The sequence below is a fragment of the Leptopilina boulardi genome, unplaced genomic scaffold (assembly GCF_019393585.1).
Source record: "Leptopilina boulardi isolate dan_hultmark-lab unplaced genomic scaffold, ZJU_Lbou_2.1 LbouV2_280, whole genome shotgun sequence".
In the NCBI taxonomy this organism is placed as follows: Eukaryota; Metazoa; Arthropoda; class Insecta; order Hymenoptera; family Figitidae; genus Leptopilina; species Leptopilina boulardi.
This window is the reverse complement of record NW_026137841.1, coordinates 741979-759043: the sequence shown is the minus strand read 5'-3', so window position 1 is coordinate 759043 and position 17065 is coordinate 741979. Positions and strand designations below refer to the sequence as shown.

Sequence of the window (17065 nt, the reverse complement as noted above, 5' to 3'; positions counted from 1 at the left end):
TTCATAAATATACTTTCTTTTTTAAAAACACACATAAGAGTATGAGTAAATACTAAAAACTTTTTGAATATTCATAAAAATGTTTGAATGCGAGATATTTTTCATAATTATTTATTAATTATCATTGTAAGACAAATGAAATTAAGTAAATTTTAAAAGTTATAATAATTAATGTTCATAATTCAGATATGCAACACGAGAGGGCAGTAGCTTACGGACAAGTAGAGTTCACCATCTACTTCTCATCTCTAGAATTCTCTTTCACATTCTTTTTTACCTCTATTATTCAAAGGATAAATAAATTTTTTTGAAACTCGTAAATTTTCATTACTATTATATATTTCAGATTCAAATAATTTATTAATTGAATTTACAAAAGAAATTCTTGAATTATTTTAGTGGGATATCATAATATTACAACATATAAAACCATTTACTCACATGGTAAGATTGTCTTAATGGTAAAACGTTTGTGATTAACATATTTTTTGTCCAAATAAAAAAAAACAAAAAATTTTCTTATTCTCTAAAATACTACAATTTTAATTGAAATGTTATGAAGTTTATTTTAAAAGCCAGAATAATAAGAATGCATAACTTTTTATAGAGTTGAAGCTCAAACTCCATTTAAATAATGTTTGCATACTTTTTTACAATTTCTCGATATAAATCGAAAACATGTTGACTTGCAGTTTTACAACATTGTTTAGTTGCAATCATATCCTTCTCTACAAAGGTACCTGATGTATGACAACAGATAACGTCCTTTCTAACGCTGTCAAAAGCATAAGTGAAAGAAGCTCGTGCATTCTGAAAATAATAAAAAGTTTTGATTGTAAATTAGTTTTCTTACAAAATTACATTTTATAATAGCAACATATGTTATTTTAAATAAAGTTCTAGATTAATACATTTTTTGTGCTCATTACGTTTAAAATAAATTAAATACTTCAGATTCATAATTTTGAAATTGTTCAAGTTGATAAAAATCTAGACATCTATGGCATTATCTCTTAAAACATGAGAAAATTATGGTTTCATGAAAATTATTTACAGGCAGTTGGTAAAGTAGACTCCTATAGAAAGTATCTTTCAGAATAGTGATACATCAGTTTTTACCGACACTGGGTTCAATGTATGCTTTGTTGGTAATTGACTGCATTATCTTGAAAGACGATAAAAATAGATATCTACTTTAATGTATTATAGATATTATATGTAAAAATATATAAGCCTGATAAACAAAACTTAATTAAAAACATAATGATAAATAATATGAAACATATATTTCGTTTAATGTTTTTTAAAAATAAACTAAATTTTATTATAAGATTTTTTGGCTTATCATAGCCAATGTGAATTCTCAGTATAAGATATTTGAGAAATAGAAAGTTAACTCGAAATATTTTGAGAACGAGCCAAGTAAATTATTTTGAAGGTTGTGGAAAATAATATTTACAATGTGTACATTTTATAAAAAAAAACACAAATGTCAATGTAAGAAACAATAACTATCGTCATAACGATAATGTGACATATGTGAATATAATAACATTAACGCATAGTCAAATTATACATGAGAATTGAGACAGTGTAAAAATGAAAAAAAAATCGATTTTGAAATGTATGTAAATTAAAAGATTGAAAAAAATAAACTCTCAATAAAGTTGAAATTGTAAAACTCTATAATTCAAATCAGTAATTTTTCCCCATATACTGATACTTGTGTAATAAACAGAGTGGAAAAAATAAAAGCAACCCTTATAAAAAATTTCTTTTTTTGAGATCCTATTTATTTATCTATCTTCTCTAGACAAGGATATTCTTCTTTAAAGTAGAAGTTTTTGTTCTATTATTTTGTTTTAAATAGCGTATACTCAAAAATATTCATATGTAATTAATTTAATTTAAATTTAAATCCTCCTAACACCTATACAATTAAAACCTTGCAAAATGTTTACACGGAAAGAAATGTAAGAGAATTTGATCTTCATATTTACTAAATTGTAAGTTACAAGTCATCTCTTATGAAAAATAATTACTGGCATAATTATTGGGATTTTTTTTTAGAATTTCTTGAAAAATTAATCTCTCACTCGAATGCCCTGTTGAAAATTCCTGTGAAGGAACACACACAGGATCCTATTTCGAGTTCCTTCATAAGGTCCCTCGTATGTTCATATGTGGTTTACCACACAAAATTCTTTTGTAAAGGATCCTGTAAGGAACTTGTGTGTGAACTATCATGGTTTAAAAGTTTCTACGTAGGAACACATGCTACTTACCAAGAGCAAGGTACGTACGAACTTGTGAAAGAAACTTCAAAGGATACCATGTAGGAACACTCATTATTTAGCAACAAAAAGGTACGTACAAATTTGTAAATAATCTTATTAAGGTTACCATGCAGGAACCTATTTAGGAACACTTTAATGGTACCGTAAAGGAAAACTTTTATATAACATTCCTTAAAAAGGATCCCGTGAAGTAACACGCAAGATCGTTCATCGGATACAACGTAGGATCTTACATTAAAACTTGTTTATAAAAGAACTTGTATTTGATCTTACACAGGAAAAATCGTGAGATCCCCTGTTGTAATTATTTTCAACATGTTGGAAACCATGATAGTTCACACACAAGTTCCTTACAGGATTTTTTACAAAAGAATTCTATGTGGTAAACCACTTACGAGGGAACTTACGAAGGAACTCGAAATAGGATCCTGTGTCTGTTCCTTCACAGGAATTTTCATCAGGGTGGTCGGAGTAAAACACTGCATTTTCTCATTGCCGGTGAGATACTCTAGACAAATAATATTGAGCTATTTAAGAGATCGAGTTTCATTTGTTTTAGAAATTCTTAAAACTTTAATTTATACCATTCAGTTTTTATTAATTTTTCCCCTTATAGTCACACCTGTTTTTACTTAAGGGGTTACATGGGTCTAGAAGGCAAAAAATCGTATACATTTTTATAATTTTTTTTCATATAATAAATAAATTATTTTATTAGGGTCACTTGAACACCATAAACTACACTATCGAAAGAACAATTTATAAAATTTTTGTTAAGAAATATTAAAAATTGAGCTCATGGCCACTGGTTGTTTAAAATCTTTCCCAAAAAAAGTAATTTTGCAGTGGTCACGATTTCTCAAAAACTGATGGACAGATCTTTCTCAAATTTGGCGCACTTCTTCTAGATAGTGCTGACTAGTGATTGAACAAAGGATTCTTTTTTCCGTTGATTACACTTAATTTTACATGGTCTAAATGGTTAACAAATTCGTAAGAATTGACAAAAAACACTGCCAAAATTTCAAATTTCAATATTTTTTAAAACCCTTCATTCAATCACTAGTCAGCACTATCTAGAAGAAGTGTGCTAAATTTGAGCAAAATCTGTCCATTAGTTTTTGAGAAATCGTGACCACTGCAAAAGTACTTTTTTGAAAAAGATTTTCCATGACATGGGCTAAATTTTTAATATTTCTTAAAAAAAATGTTTACAAATTGTTCTTTCGATAGTGTACTTTAAGGTGTTCAAGTGATCGAATAAAATAATTTATTTATTAAATGAAAAAAAAAATTATAAAAATGTATACGATTTTTTTCCTTCTAGACCCATGTAACCCCTTAATATAATTGAAGTATTTAATATCAAAATATCTATAATACACGGAGAGAAGAGTTTTAGTATATTATTATCTATACTACGCCCTTCTCTCCGTGTAGGTCTTATAAAATATTTACCAACGTTAATATATATTATTTCAAGGTATTTCCGAGTCAATCAATTACTATCTGATTCTAAACTTTTATGTACCTATCTCGAAAGAACATTTTTTCCTAATCGTAACGTTTCATTCCGAAGCTTAATTTAAATCCTTTTAAATTTTGTTTGGAATAAATCACAGAAAATTGTAAGGTATTAAAATAAGCGTTGCAGCTTATTTTAATGCCTTTTAATTTTCTGTTATGACAAGATTAAAAAAAATTTTAATTTAGCCGAGGAATGAAACGTTGATTCTAAACGCTTTTTCTGTAAAATTACAGAAGAATTATTATTAAGATTGAAACAGTTTGGTCTAGAAACCAATTTTGGAATGCCTCGAAATAATATTTAGCAAAACTAATCGAATATAAATCCGGAACTTTCGTAGGGATAAATTTCTTTGTTCTTTCACGACGAGCTTGAATCAAATTTAAATGAAAAGTTCAGTAACTGAAAATGTTTTGTGGATTTAAATTGTAGATTTAAATCTACATGTTTTTAGATTTATTTTACAAAAATAATTAAAATGATCGGTGGAGGGCTTTTTGAGAAAAACCACTTTTATTAATTTTACAAAAAACCTTGTTTGCGTATTTTTGTTTATTTTGAAAAATTTATCAAAAGATTAACCCATTAAGAGCCAAAATGCACAAAATTTTAATTCGAACTTCAATTTATTTTATTTTATAAAAAAAATCATTCCATTTTTTGCTAGAGCACAGTTAAAGAGGAGAGATTCATTACAGTTGGGTCACGTTTCTTCTAAACATCAGAAAATGATTGAACCAAAAGTATAAAACCTTTTGAAACATTTCAAAAAAAAAATTTGTCGTAACGGTCGCGAATCAGGACTTTACGGTTCGACTACGGTACAAAATCAATGTTATAAGAAAAAAATTTATCAGTAAATAACAAAAAAAAAAAAAAAAACTAGAATTGTGTTGAAAATGATGAAAAAAATCTAAAATTGAAATAAAATAAGTCCTTTGGACCAAAGACTTCTTGCGTTTCGAAAAATTCAAATTTTATTAACACCTAAATTTTTCAAATGGAAATGGCATTTTTGGCTCTTTTTAAATACAAAAATGAACTTTCGATGAAAGAACGTATCATAATATTGTAAAATCGGTGGGTGGCTCAACCATATGACACACGGCGCCGTGATCATAAACACGTTGTATAAATTTTGTTGTTTGCTCATTCCTTCTGTTATTTAATACACTTTTGAAATACACTATAAAAAAGATTTAGGTTGTGATTTTAGCATTTATTATACGTTTATTGAAAAATTTGGTATTTATTGCAATTTCATTTTACTGTAACTGACGTGAAAAGTTGTTGAACTCTATTTAGTGAAAGAATCGCTTCTTGAAACTCTATAACTGAAAATCCTTTCCCTCTAAATTTTAATTAGTGAAAAGTGGGCTACTAATTCACATTAGTAAGAAGTTTTACTAATTTTTAGTAAAATATTACTATTTGATTTAGTAGTTTAACATTTTTTTTACTAAAGTTTTAGTAAAAAATGACTTTTACTCGGCTAGACCTCTATAAGTGAAACAAATGTCTCTCGAACCTCTATAAGTGAAAATCTTTTAACTTTTTTCAACAAATTAATTAAGATTTATATAAATTATCGAGTCACTTTATGATAACATTTTCTTTCAATAAATAAATAAATAAATTAATTAAATTCCGTCTTTCTTGTAAATTAAAAAAACCTCCACAAGTGAAAGAAATACGCCAGAAACCTCTATAAGTGCGTAAACCTTTATAACTGATAAAGGCTCCTTTTCGACTTTCATAACTGAAAACCTCTATTACTGAAAAACCTCTATAAGCGATAAAAATGATCAGTCCCTTGGATTGTCACTTATCCAGATTTAACTGTATTTGGCCTTGTCGGAAAAAAGAAAAGATTTTTTTTATAATTATCATGCATTAAAGTTTCACTCAAGATTCCGTGTATTTGGGAGTTAATGGGTTTATTTTTTGATAGATTTGTCAAAATAAACAAAAATACACAAAGTAGACTTTTTTGTAAAAATAATAAAAATGATTTTTCTCAAAAAGCCCTCCGACAATTATTTAACTTTTGTTGTAAAATAAATTTGAAACCATGTAGATATAAAATCCATAAAGACATTTATAGTTACCGTCAAGTGGGGTAACTTCGGACAGGGAGGCTAATTCCGGACACTTATAATTTGTTGATGGAATATTTTACCGAATATTTTTATTAAAGCTTCCAATTTAACAACTCTCTGACTACATGTTTTTCTAATTTTAAAGTGATATTAAGTTATTGAAAGAAAAATTTTATTGTCCGAAATATTAGCCTCCCTGTCCGAAGTTACCCCACTTGACGGTACTGAAATTTTGATTAAAATTTTATTCAAGCTCACTGTGCTTTATATTGAATTTCCACTAATGCAAAAAATTTTTAGAAGTATTTCTAAGGTTTAACTAAATTATTAAGTAGTTTTTAACAAGATCGTAATTAATTTAAAAATAATATAATTTATTTACCTGAAGTTGTGTATTATCAGGATCCATAATTATCTGATCAGTGTTTTTATCAATCATGCAGTGCACAGCAGCAACAGTGTATTTCATAGATACACTGGCATTAAGTAAAGCAAGACAAGATGCATTTAAAGCACAGGCTAAAATCTGTAAAGGAAAGAATATTCTCAATTAACATAAAGTTACCTACATTTTTAAAAATCTCAAAAATTATAAATTTAAATTTAGTTTAGAAATAAATAAATTGAATCGTATAAGAAGGAAATTTCTGTATTATTTATGTTTTAAATATTTAGGTATATTAAAAAATATAGAATATTAACCGTTAAAGTACATACTGGGTACAAATCACCCGTATTATTTAAAATTCGAGCTACCTTAAAACGCGTGGTAATAAGTCCTTCGGATAACCTATTAAATATCGCATAAAGTAAATACTACAAGAACAGAAAAAATTTTTTTATTTAAATAAAATTGTTTTTTTATGTTTCTGAGAAAACTTCCTATGGTTTAAAAAAATTGACTGAATTTTATCAATTTCGTAGCAAGATATAAGCTTTCAAAGTATCTTCGGATATAAATCACCCATGTGTGTATCTAAGTAAGATTTTGAAGTGTATAGTTTAAGAGTTAAGGGGAGGCTTTCATTGCGGCGACGAAAAACAACCCAAAATTTTAAAATTTTTTGCGGAGAACAGTTGTGATTAATCGATCTATTTTTATATAAATAAAGATACATCTGTGAACTTTTAAAAAATATATTTTATTTTAAAAACATTTTTCAATGTTGGCCGCTATGGTAAATCTAAAGAACGAGTTTTTTAAGAAGAGTAAAAGTTCGTACACTCTGCAAATTGCAATTTTGAATTTAGAATAAACAATGACAAAATTTTCAGTAAGAATTTCTGAAACGTGCCACCTAAACCTGAAAAAAAATTTTTTTTGTTGAAATATTATTTTTCTTATAGTATTTTATATGCACAATCACCCCCTAAAACGATTTTGCAAAAAAAAATTTTTTGTTATTAACAATTTAATATTTTTGACCCTTTTTTTAAAAAAAATTAATTTCAAAGAAATTTATTGATCAATTTTAGTGATCTAAACGGCATTCTTCTTGTCTTGAACCATAGTTTTATTGATATTTTTTTTGGTGCAAAAATATTGATTTTTATTGCAAAAAAAAATTGTTTATTTATAAACAAATAGTAAAAAACCATGAAAACAATCGAATTTCAAAATGAAAAAAATAGATTCATATACTTAAAACCCTTCTGAATAATATTCCGTCGAGAAAAATAATGGCACACATTCGACAATTGGTTTATTTAAACATTTTTTACAGCGCGCATGGCGCATGTAGTACGTAGTGAGTGACAGGAGCCGCACTACGTTCCGCTAGAACTCTAATGTAGGTATTCTATTCTACAAAGCCTGTGGCAATAGTATGAGCCGAAGGCGAAGATTTGCGAGCGAAGACGAGAACTGTAAAACACGAGTGGAAATCATTTTCCTCCCGAGTTGCACATACTATTTTTTCTAACACACGTATACCGAAAGTATAAACGTGGTAGTGTGGATACTATTGATGATGGTATGGTTGTTACTGGTAGCAGTATAGTTACTACTGGTGGTTTACCAGATGTTTGAGATTCACTATTGCTCATACTTTGATTAATATTTAATACCTAATAATAACATCACCGGGAGGTAAAGTTACTTTTCCTCCCGCTCAGTGACGTTACCGGGAGGGAATGTAACTTTCCCTCCCGTTTAGTGACGTCACCGGGAGGGAATGTAACTTTCCCTCCCGCTAGTCAGAAAAGACATACTTTTCTCCCGCTACACAGGTAAGAAATGGTGTACTTTCGGTGCGTGTGTTAGAAAAAATTAATTTTATTATTAAATTATAATTTTCAAATGTTGTTTTAAAAAGACCTATAAAATAGTCAAAAAATTAAAAAATGACAAAATGGCGAACATTTTTTTTTAAATTTATTAATTTATTAATTAATTTTTTTGTCTTTAATTAGCTGCAAACGGGAAGTTAATTGGTTAAAGAGTTTAGACCCTAAGATGTACCCCAATTTGAAAAATTATGTTTTGTGCAATACGTCTTTGAAAGATTTGGAAACATTTTTATATTAAATATTGGTATTTTATTTTAATTTACGCAAATCATAAACATCTATAGGTTTTTAAGGTCGCTGGCCATGATTCTGATATCAGATTTATAAAATTAAAAATGGCATATCAAATGTTACAGACAATTTACAAAAAAAAAATGATTGAATTCAACGAATTCTTATCACTTACAGGACACCGGTGAATTCAAGACGCAGCATAAACGAAAATACTTTTCGGATCGCAAAATCAATTCACTTACATATTCTACACATATATAGCTTTCAAAAGATGGAATTTAAAAAATAGATTTTTTGAACACCCTGCAATGAGAGCTTCCTCTTAATTTCTTTCGTATGGAGGATTTCAAATATTATCTGAAAAAGGTTTTTTGGGACTTTTACAAAACATCCCATGTTGTAATTTACGTTCAATTATACAAAATCTCAGTCCGTCATATTACATAGTAAGTTTTAAAATGTTAAATTTTAAGGCTGAATAAGAAATTGTTATCGAAATTTTATCTGTAAAGAATCAAAATAATTCTTACCATTTTTATTTAAATAAACTTTTGTGCCAACCGATAGAAGATTAATTTAAACTAACATCTCTTTTAAAAATGGATATGAATTTTTTACTTTTAGGAAAAAATTAAGATAACGATAAAGCAGAATTCAATTTTTAAATGAAATAAACTCTTCATATATATATCTGAAGAGTTTGGAATAATTTATTTTAAAATTAAAAGTATCGATTGTAGTGAAAATAGCAAACCAATGAAAGACCAATGCAAACCAAAACCAATGAAAAGAGTATTAAAAAAACTATCAAACATATTCGATAATTTTTTTCTTTCATTACATGTGTAGACAGAAAAAATTAAAGTAGATGACCGTCAAAATTTTCAAAAAAGGACGCGACCCGATGTTTATCTTATTCCCTAACGGCATCTGGCTATTCGGAATATCCTACGGATGTCCTAGGGATACATATTTTACATTTTTGAAAAGAATTAAAAAGTTTCAATTACCCCTCCAGAATCCTGAAGTTCTTGCACATTTATTGAAATTGAAGCCCCAGGATGTAAAGTTGTCATAATGGCAGATTCACAACTGTCCTTAATATACTTCTCAGTGACTCTACCATTCACACCTGAAAATAAAAAATTTTTTATGAAAAATTGCGTTATCATATAATCTCTTGAAAAATAAACTTTCTCAATACCAAAATAAGTTTGTCAAACGAAACCTGTAATAAAGCGAAATATCTTAAAAGTGACAAAAACCAAAACTACAAATTTTTAAGTAAAAAATAATTTCCATTAAAAAATAATTTTAGACCAACTATAAAAAATGTCTTCTATTTAAGGGGTTAGTGACTTTTCTTAAACATTTTTTTTAATTACAAAAAATATTTTATTTACTTCAAACTTTTTATACCTGAAAAAAGAGGTTTTAAACTATTGAAAAAAATTTTTTATTCCTTATTTATTATGGATTTTGTTGCTGTCATGGCCGCCTAAAAATACCTCTACTTGTGATTGGCGGACACACAATATCCCCCACAGCACCGAAAATTTCCTAAAGATTTATTTGCAAACTTCGGAAACTTTAATTGCAAAGTTTAGAGAAAATTGTATAAAGATTTAAATGTCCAAAATGAGTAAATGTTTGGCGTAAAACTTGACGGAAGATTTAAATTAAATTTTCCAGAAATTTTCGACGCGAAAATTGAGTGAAGATTTAAATTAAAGTTTCGTGAAATGTTTGGCATAAAAGTTGACTAAAAATTTAAATTAAATTTTTAGGAAATGTTCGTCACAAAAATTGACTGAATATTTAAATTACATTTTCACTCAACTTTCGGTATAAATTTTTAATAAATATTTAATTTAAATTTTTAGTCAACTTTTACGCCAAACATTTCACGAAACTTTAATTTAAATCTTCACTCAATTTTCGCGTCGAAAATTTCTGGAAAATTTAATTTAAATCTTCCGTCAAGTTTTACGCCAAACATTTACTCATTTTGGACATTTAAATCTTTATACAATTTTCTCTAAACTTTGCAATTAAAGTTTCCGAAGTTTGCAAATAAATCTTTAGGAAATTTTCAGGAAATTTTCGGTGCTGTGGGGGATCTCCAATTCAGGTTATCAAAAATTAAAGTTTTGATATTTTTTCATTTTTGACATTGTTTTTTCAAACTTAAATTGTTTAAAAAAATGGTTAAATATTAATAAAAAAAAAGCGAAAGCGAATTTATGAAAACATGTCCTTTTTCAATAAAATACCCCCTTACGCGTAAGAATATATTATATACATTAGGTATACATATGTATTTTTGCGTGTAGCTTACAGGGAAAATATAGCGAACCTGATTGGAGTTGATTATCATAGAGTTGTCAAGGAAAAACCACGAATTTTTACGAAAAATGCCTAAAAATGACTATGTACCCCCTCCCTAGTGGCCACATCTTTTGACATAAAAAGCTCAAATTTGGTATTTTTACGTGAAATTTACAAGCAAAATATAGCGAACTTAATTCGGATCAATTTACATAGAGTTGTCAAGAAAAAATAAAAAATTTCGAAAAAAACGTTTAATCCTTCTAGCACACACAATATGCAACCCAGACAGTTCATTATTTGGTGTATTATTGTATCTTTGCGTGAAAATTAGGGGAAGGTGGGGGAATTGGAGTCCCTTAAAGACAATGATTAAAAAACCAACTTATTGTTATAATAAAATATTGTTATTCCAAAATTGCGTATCACGTTACAATTTTGAGTAAAGTCTCCAAAAACCATGTTTTTGAGGGTTTTCAGTATTTTTTTCTCCTTAACCTGACGTGATAGAGACTTCTATATAGGGTTGAATTAAAGTTTATATCTTACATTTTAAGACTCTTATGTGCAAGATTTAAAAAATTAGGTTTAAGTCACCCAAAAAGATTATTTTTGGGTCATTACCTCCATTTTTTTAAAATTTTAAAAATTTTTTTTATTATTCGCATATGGGACTTAAAATGTACGTTTTAAACTTAAATTTAAGCCTATATAGAAGTCTTTAAGACGTCTGGTTAAGGAGAAAAAATACTGAAAACAATTACCTTAAAAACACAGTTCTTGGGGTGTTAACCCCCAGTTATTTTTAAATTTCAAATCTTTTTTTAATCTTCCGTATATGGGTCTTAAAGTGTAAGAAAAACTCGGGATCGTGTTCAGCACACAAAAATACATTGGAAACCACTCGGACAACTAAAAACAAAGTCTTATTTTGTAGACCTGTGTTATTGAAGATATAACTTTTAAATAGAAAGATGAAAAAAATTTGACCTATATGTTTTCGAAAAATTTTTTCCTGCTCTTTCGAATGATGCAAAAAATTCAAAATTTGACCATTTTTTTTGAAAATCAAAAATTATTTTGACTTTTTTTAGGATCGGTTTTTTTTAATTTTTTTGAAAGTTAAAAATGTGTATTTTCACTACAAAAAATATTGAGATGTCCTTTTTTGTCATTTTCGAGATATTAATTAATTAATTAATGTTAGGTAATAAAAAATTAAATATTTTACAGATAAATAAAATTACTGCAATTCTGAAGCTACCAATTGAAAGCTGGCGTTATTCCGCATCCAACGAGCCCTATAATTGAAGTATTTTGTATTAGTGGATTGTCAATAAACAATTGACTAACATTGCAATTGTTTATAAAAATCCTCTGATCCAAAATAGTTCATATAGGGCTCGTTGGATGCGGAATTACATCAGCTTTCAATTGGTAGCTTCAGAATTGCAATAACTTTATTTCTTTGTAAAATATATGTGCAAGTTACAGCCCGATCCGATCAATTTTTTTTTCATTTAGTACACTACAGGAATATTAGTTTCCATAGCATTTCTACATATATCTATTACAAGAATCTGCAGTTTTTAGAAAATCGATTTTTTTTTAAAAAGATGTGGTACTAACCCCTTAAAAAAGTAGATTGATCCTTTAAATAACAATAATTTGTAAATTTAAACTTACTTGGTGGTCCTTGTGCTGCATTGTATGTTACTTCAACATGAGCTTTATCATACAACATTTTCTGTACTTTTGCTTCCACTGGGCCATAAACTGCTGATATTATAGTAGTATCACCTAAAAAAAAATTTAAAGTACTCTTATCACATCTATAGTGGATTTCACATAAAATTTCCACCTTAAAAAATTATTGTTTAATATATCTATAAGTTTTTTATTAGTTGATTAATAATTTATCAGGCAAATATTTTGGAATTTTCTGGAAAAATTTGTTGACTGAAAGGGAGTGAAAGTTTTGTACTTTATTTAAATATTAAAACACTTGGATGCGGTAAGAATCTATGTCTATTTTGTAAATTATCGATGCAGTTTTAATAATATGTATGAAAACAATATTAAAAAATAATTTTATGCTAGGTCATGGATATAATAATAGTTTGTACAAAATCCATTTCTAAATATTTTAAACAAAAAGAAATATAAAAATACTTGTCAGTAAGTTTTATCCTTACAACTTTTAGGTTTTTATAAAATTGATGCTCGTATTATAATATTGAAATTATGACATGTCAAACAGTAGTCATAATCATGCAAATACTCAATGTTTTTTCGTATTTTTACTTGAGTAAAATTAAATTAAATTTGGATAAAAAATGATAGATACTTGAATAAAAAATTATTATATTCGAAGCAATAATTTCACTATTTGAATCAAATATGTCTTTTAATTGATTTTAATTGCTTAAAATCTAATTTTTAAAAATGTTTACATCTGTCAATTTTTATGGAAAATTTTCTAACAATTTTTGAAATTTAGAATTCTTTTATAAATACCACCGATTTTCTTGATATATATGTATATTTATTTATAGATAAACTTTTTTTAGGCCTTTATTATAGTTTAGAAATGAGATGGTAATTGAACTACATGTTATTCGACCTTACAAAGTCCTCTACAAATCTTCTATAATAATTGAAAATTAACTAAAATTTAACCATTTTTAACAGAGTCCCTTTGTTACTCCTTGCAAGATTAAAATTAAATTATAATTAAAAAATGAACTATTGTTTGAAATAATTTTTAATTTTGCATATTTTATCCAAAGAACGAAAAATATTTTGAATTGTGGCACTTTTTTATGGTTTTCACAGTGAAATAAAAAAAAGAATTGAAATTTTGTTTTATATGTTATGAATGTTCTATTTGATAGAGAATATTTGATTGAATGTTAATGGTTAGATATATACGCAGTGTAAATTAAAACATTTCATAAAGCATTGAAAATTTTATGAAACTTTGAGAAATAAAAAGTTTCATGAAACTTACAACCTTATATATAACAGTTGAAACTAAAATATAACCTCGATTAAAAAATAAATAGAAATTTTGTTATAATTATTGAAGGACACTAACAAAAGTTGAGAAATAACAAAATTTTTATTTTGAAATGAATTCCATCATTGCAAAATAATTATTTTCTTCCCCAAGCCTGTAAAGTTGTGACATAAATAAACTGTAAGCAAAATTTTATATAGAAATTACACAATATAATAATTTTCTAAAAAGGAAACTGATTTTAACCAAAATAAAAATATCATTTTTGTGGTTTGCAAAGTTCGGTACTATACAAGGTGTTCAAAAAGTATGGAAACTTGAAAATTTCTCGAAAAGTACGAACTTTCGTGCAAAATATTTAACACAAAAGTTATTCCAAACAAAAAGATGTACATTTTTCAACCCAAAAAATGGAATCCGAAATTCAACAGTGAAAAAAGAAATATATCACGAAAATGCGTACTTTTTGAGTTATTTACAAGTTTCCATACTTTTTGAACACCCTGTATATGCTATAAATATGTCATTAAAAAAAACGAAAATTATTGCACTAAATGGAATAAAAGTGTTATTATTTCAATATAATTTTTTTATAAAACAAAACTGGACAAAGGACATCATTGTGAACAGAAAAAAATTTTATTTGATAGAAAATTTATGTTGCCTCGAGAATTATAATTGTGTAGACGAAAATGGAATTCAGAGGGATATCAAGCCAATATGATGAAACAATGAAATATTTCAATACTTCTTGATGCAAGCCAACTTACCGTGATAGGGTCGAAATCACTGTAACCTTAAATTATGCTACAATTTTGTGATCGATTTCGCATGAAATTTCAAGTTGGAAATGCCATAGTAGTTTAAATTTTTCTGTATCTTTTATCGAAATCACGCAACATATTTGGAGTGTGTACTATAATACATTTATTTCGACAATAGTATTTGCTCATCATATTTAAAGTAAACTTTGAAGAATTGAAAGTCATTCCAAGATTTGAATTTTTAAAGATTATTTAACTTAATGCTAGAGTAGTGCTAACAAACCAAAAATGTTTGACCCAAGTGCTTGTCAATTTGCGTTCACAATATATATATATATATATACTAATTATAATTTTCATGAAGAACTTAATTTATAGTTATCATAATTGTTATATTACCTTGAACAAACATTGAAGATCCATCGGGAGCTGATAGAACATTCAATTCGCACTTCATAGGACGCAAACAATACTCAGCTGCTGTCATTTTCTCGTTAACAATGATCAAAATCGTATCAAAGTTCAGGTTAGCTTGGGTACAACCAGGTACAACTGCACATACAAGAATGTGTTTATACAGTCAGGGACACAAACACATTCAAGCAAATGGCCTCAACGAAGCAGTGTGAATCCAGCGCTCCTATCAGCCAGTATCTAAAACGTTTAGTCAAATCTTTAATCGGTAAAGTAGAAAATGATTTGTTTGGCAGATAATTAAATTATACAGTAGATAACGATACAACTGCAATTATTAACAGGTACCCGTTTATAGTAGTTCACTCAACCGGTACTAGGTGAACTCTTAATTTATTTATTTCAACATATTTTCTATCTCACATTTTTTAAATATTCAATTTTATATTAATATTACTTATTTTATATGATAGATATAAACATTTTTTAAATATAAAAATCTTTATCATTATTTAATTTTATTATTTTTTAGGTTTTAAATATTTTAAACATTTGTAAAATATAATTATTTAAAATTTTAATCAGATCTTTAACTTGAAATAACCTTAATTAATTATCAATTTAATAAAATAATTTATTATAAAAAATCATCATTCTAGTAAGAAGAGATTGATTGAAAAAAATTAAAATGTTCACAAATATCGTATATAGGTGGAAGTCGCAATCATTTCAATCCAAAACTAATGTCATACTTTAACGCTTATGTTGTAATTCTCATAAAGTAGTTAGAATTGAAATCAATTTAATTCTGTTTAGTGTCATGAAAGTTTGAAATCAATTGAATTTTATTTACAATGTAAATATTGCTGACATTTTAATTCATTCTAATAAAAAGATATTAAAGTGCATTAAAATGAAAGATATTTTTCCTGATTTTACGAATAGTGGCAAAATTTTGACCCTTCTTTTTAAAAACAAAAATTTTTTTGACTTTCTTTTCAAAATCGGACATTTTTTTTTCTTTTTCAAATTTCTTTTTTATAACTCTTAAAATGTATTCAACACAAAAAATATGGAAATGTCCTTTTTAGTTGCCTTCAAGATATTTATTAATTAATTAATGTTAATAATAAAAAAATATTTTACAAATAAATAAAGTTATCGCAATTCTGAAATTGTGTGTTGAAATTATGCATTTTAAGCTTTATAAAAAAAATCGAAAAAGAAAAAAAATGTCCGATTTTGAAAAAAGTCAAAAAAAGTTTGGATTTTCTAAAAAAGTCAAGTTTTGAATTTTTTGAAAATATTTTTTTACTATTCATAAGATGAAGAAAAAAATTTTCGAAAACATGTGGGTTAACATTTTTTTCATCTTACTGTTTAAAAGTTTAACTCTAAACATTCACTGTTCACATTTTCCAAAAAAGAATTTAACACCCTCCCCCTTCTACAGTTTTTAATAAAACCTAACAATACTTCATGGTTGGAACCCATAGGGCTAAACTGTAGACAAGTTACAGGTTTACAGGGTAGGATTTTAGGTCTGTGTAATGCGTGGTTGCCATGTTATCAGGGGCTCTTTTTTTGCAGCATAATTTTTAAATGTCAATAACTTTCGTCCGAATTAATGGATTTGAAATTTTTACCAACGTTTTTTGTAGAGAATTTTCTAAACTTTCAAATGAAATAATTGATTTTTTCAAAAATGTAGTTTTGTCTAAAAAAAGCAAAAAAAATATTTTTTTAATTTTTACACTTCTTTCCCAACTTTATTTTTTTCAAAACTACATTAAAATATTACTTATTTCGTAAGACTTTCACCATCCAAATTTTATTTTGGGACAGCAAAGTGGGTGCGAGCTACAGATGAATATACACGGAAAAAAGAGGTTTGGTAAATATAAGTAAACTGAGTTCGGTTGACTGTAGAGCAGTTGTTGAAACCAAATGAATAGTTGTCTTGACCTAAGTGGTTCGGTTGTTAGAACTAAACTCGAATGGTTGTTTCAGTTTGGTTATTTGAACCGAAGTTCGGTTATAACGAACAAACACTTTCCAACAAACTCATTCCCACTACTTTAAAAGTAGGATTT

At 27.0% G+C, this 17065-nt stretch overlaps 1 protein-coding gene across 1 annotated transcript; it reads right to left on the bottom strand.

Annotated features, from left to right (window-relative positions):
• Window positions 1-321: 321 nt before the first annotated feature.
• Window positions 322-15156, bottom strand: LOC127282098 (exosome complex component RRP46). Its single transcript, XM_051306181.1, has 5 exons — window positions 14958-15156; window positions 12462-12575; window positions 9458-9579; window positions 6307-6450; window positions 322-810 (listed from the first exon to the last, which is right to left on the bottom strand). Exons 1-5 carry the CDS (start codon window positions 15043-15045, stop codon window positions 628-630), a joined length of 651 nt encoding a protein of 216 aa, XP_051162138.1. The 5' UTR covers window positions 15046-15156; the 3' UTR covers window positions 322-627.
• Window positions 15157-17065: the final 1909 nt, after the last annotated feature.

Bases quoted from the DNA above. Each gene is read 5' to 3' on its own strand.
- LOC127282098 (XM_051306181.1), bottom strand. From the start codon at position 15,045: ATGACAGCAGCTGAGTATTGTTTGCGTCCTATGAAGTGCGAATTGAAT. The intron at 12,576-14,957 runs GTAATATAACAA...ATTTTTTTTTAG, and splicing joins ATCTTCAATGTTTGTTCAAG to GTGATACTACTATAATATCA. The intron at 9,580-12,461 runs GTAAGTTTAAAT...TTTTATTTTCAG, and splicing joins TGCAGCACAAGGACCACCAA to GTGTGAATGGTAGAGTCACT.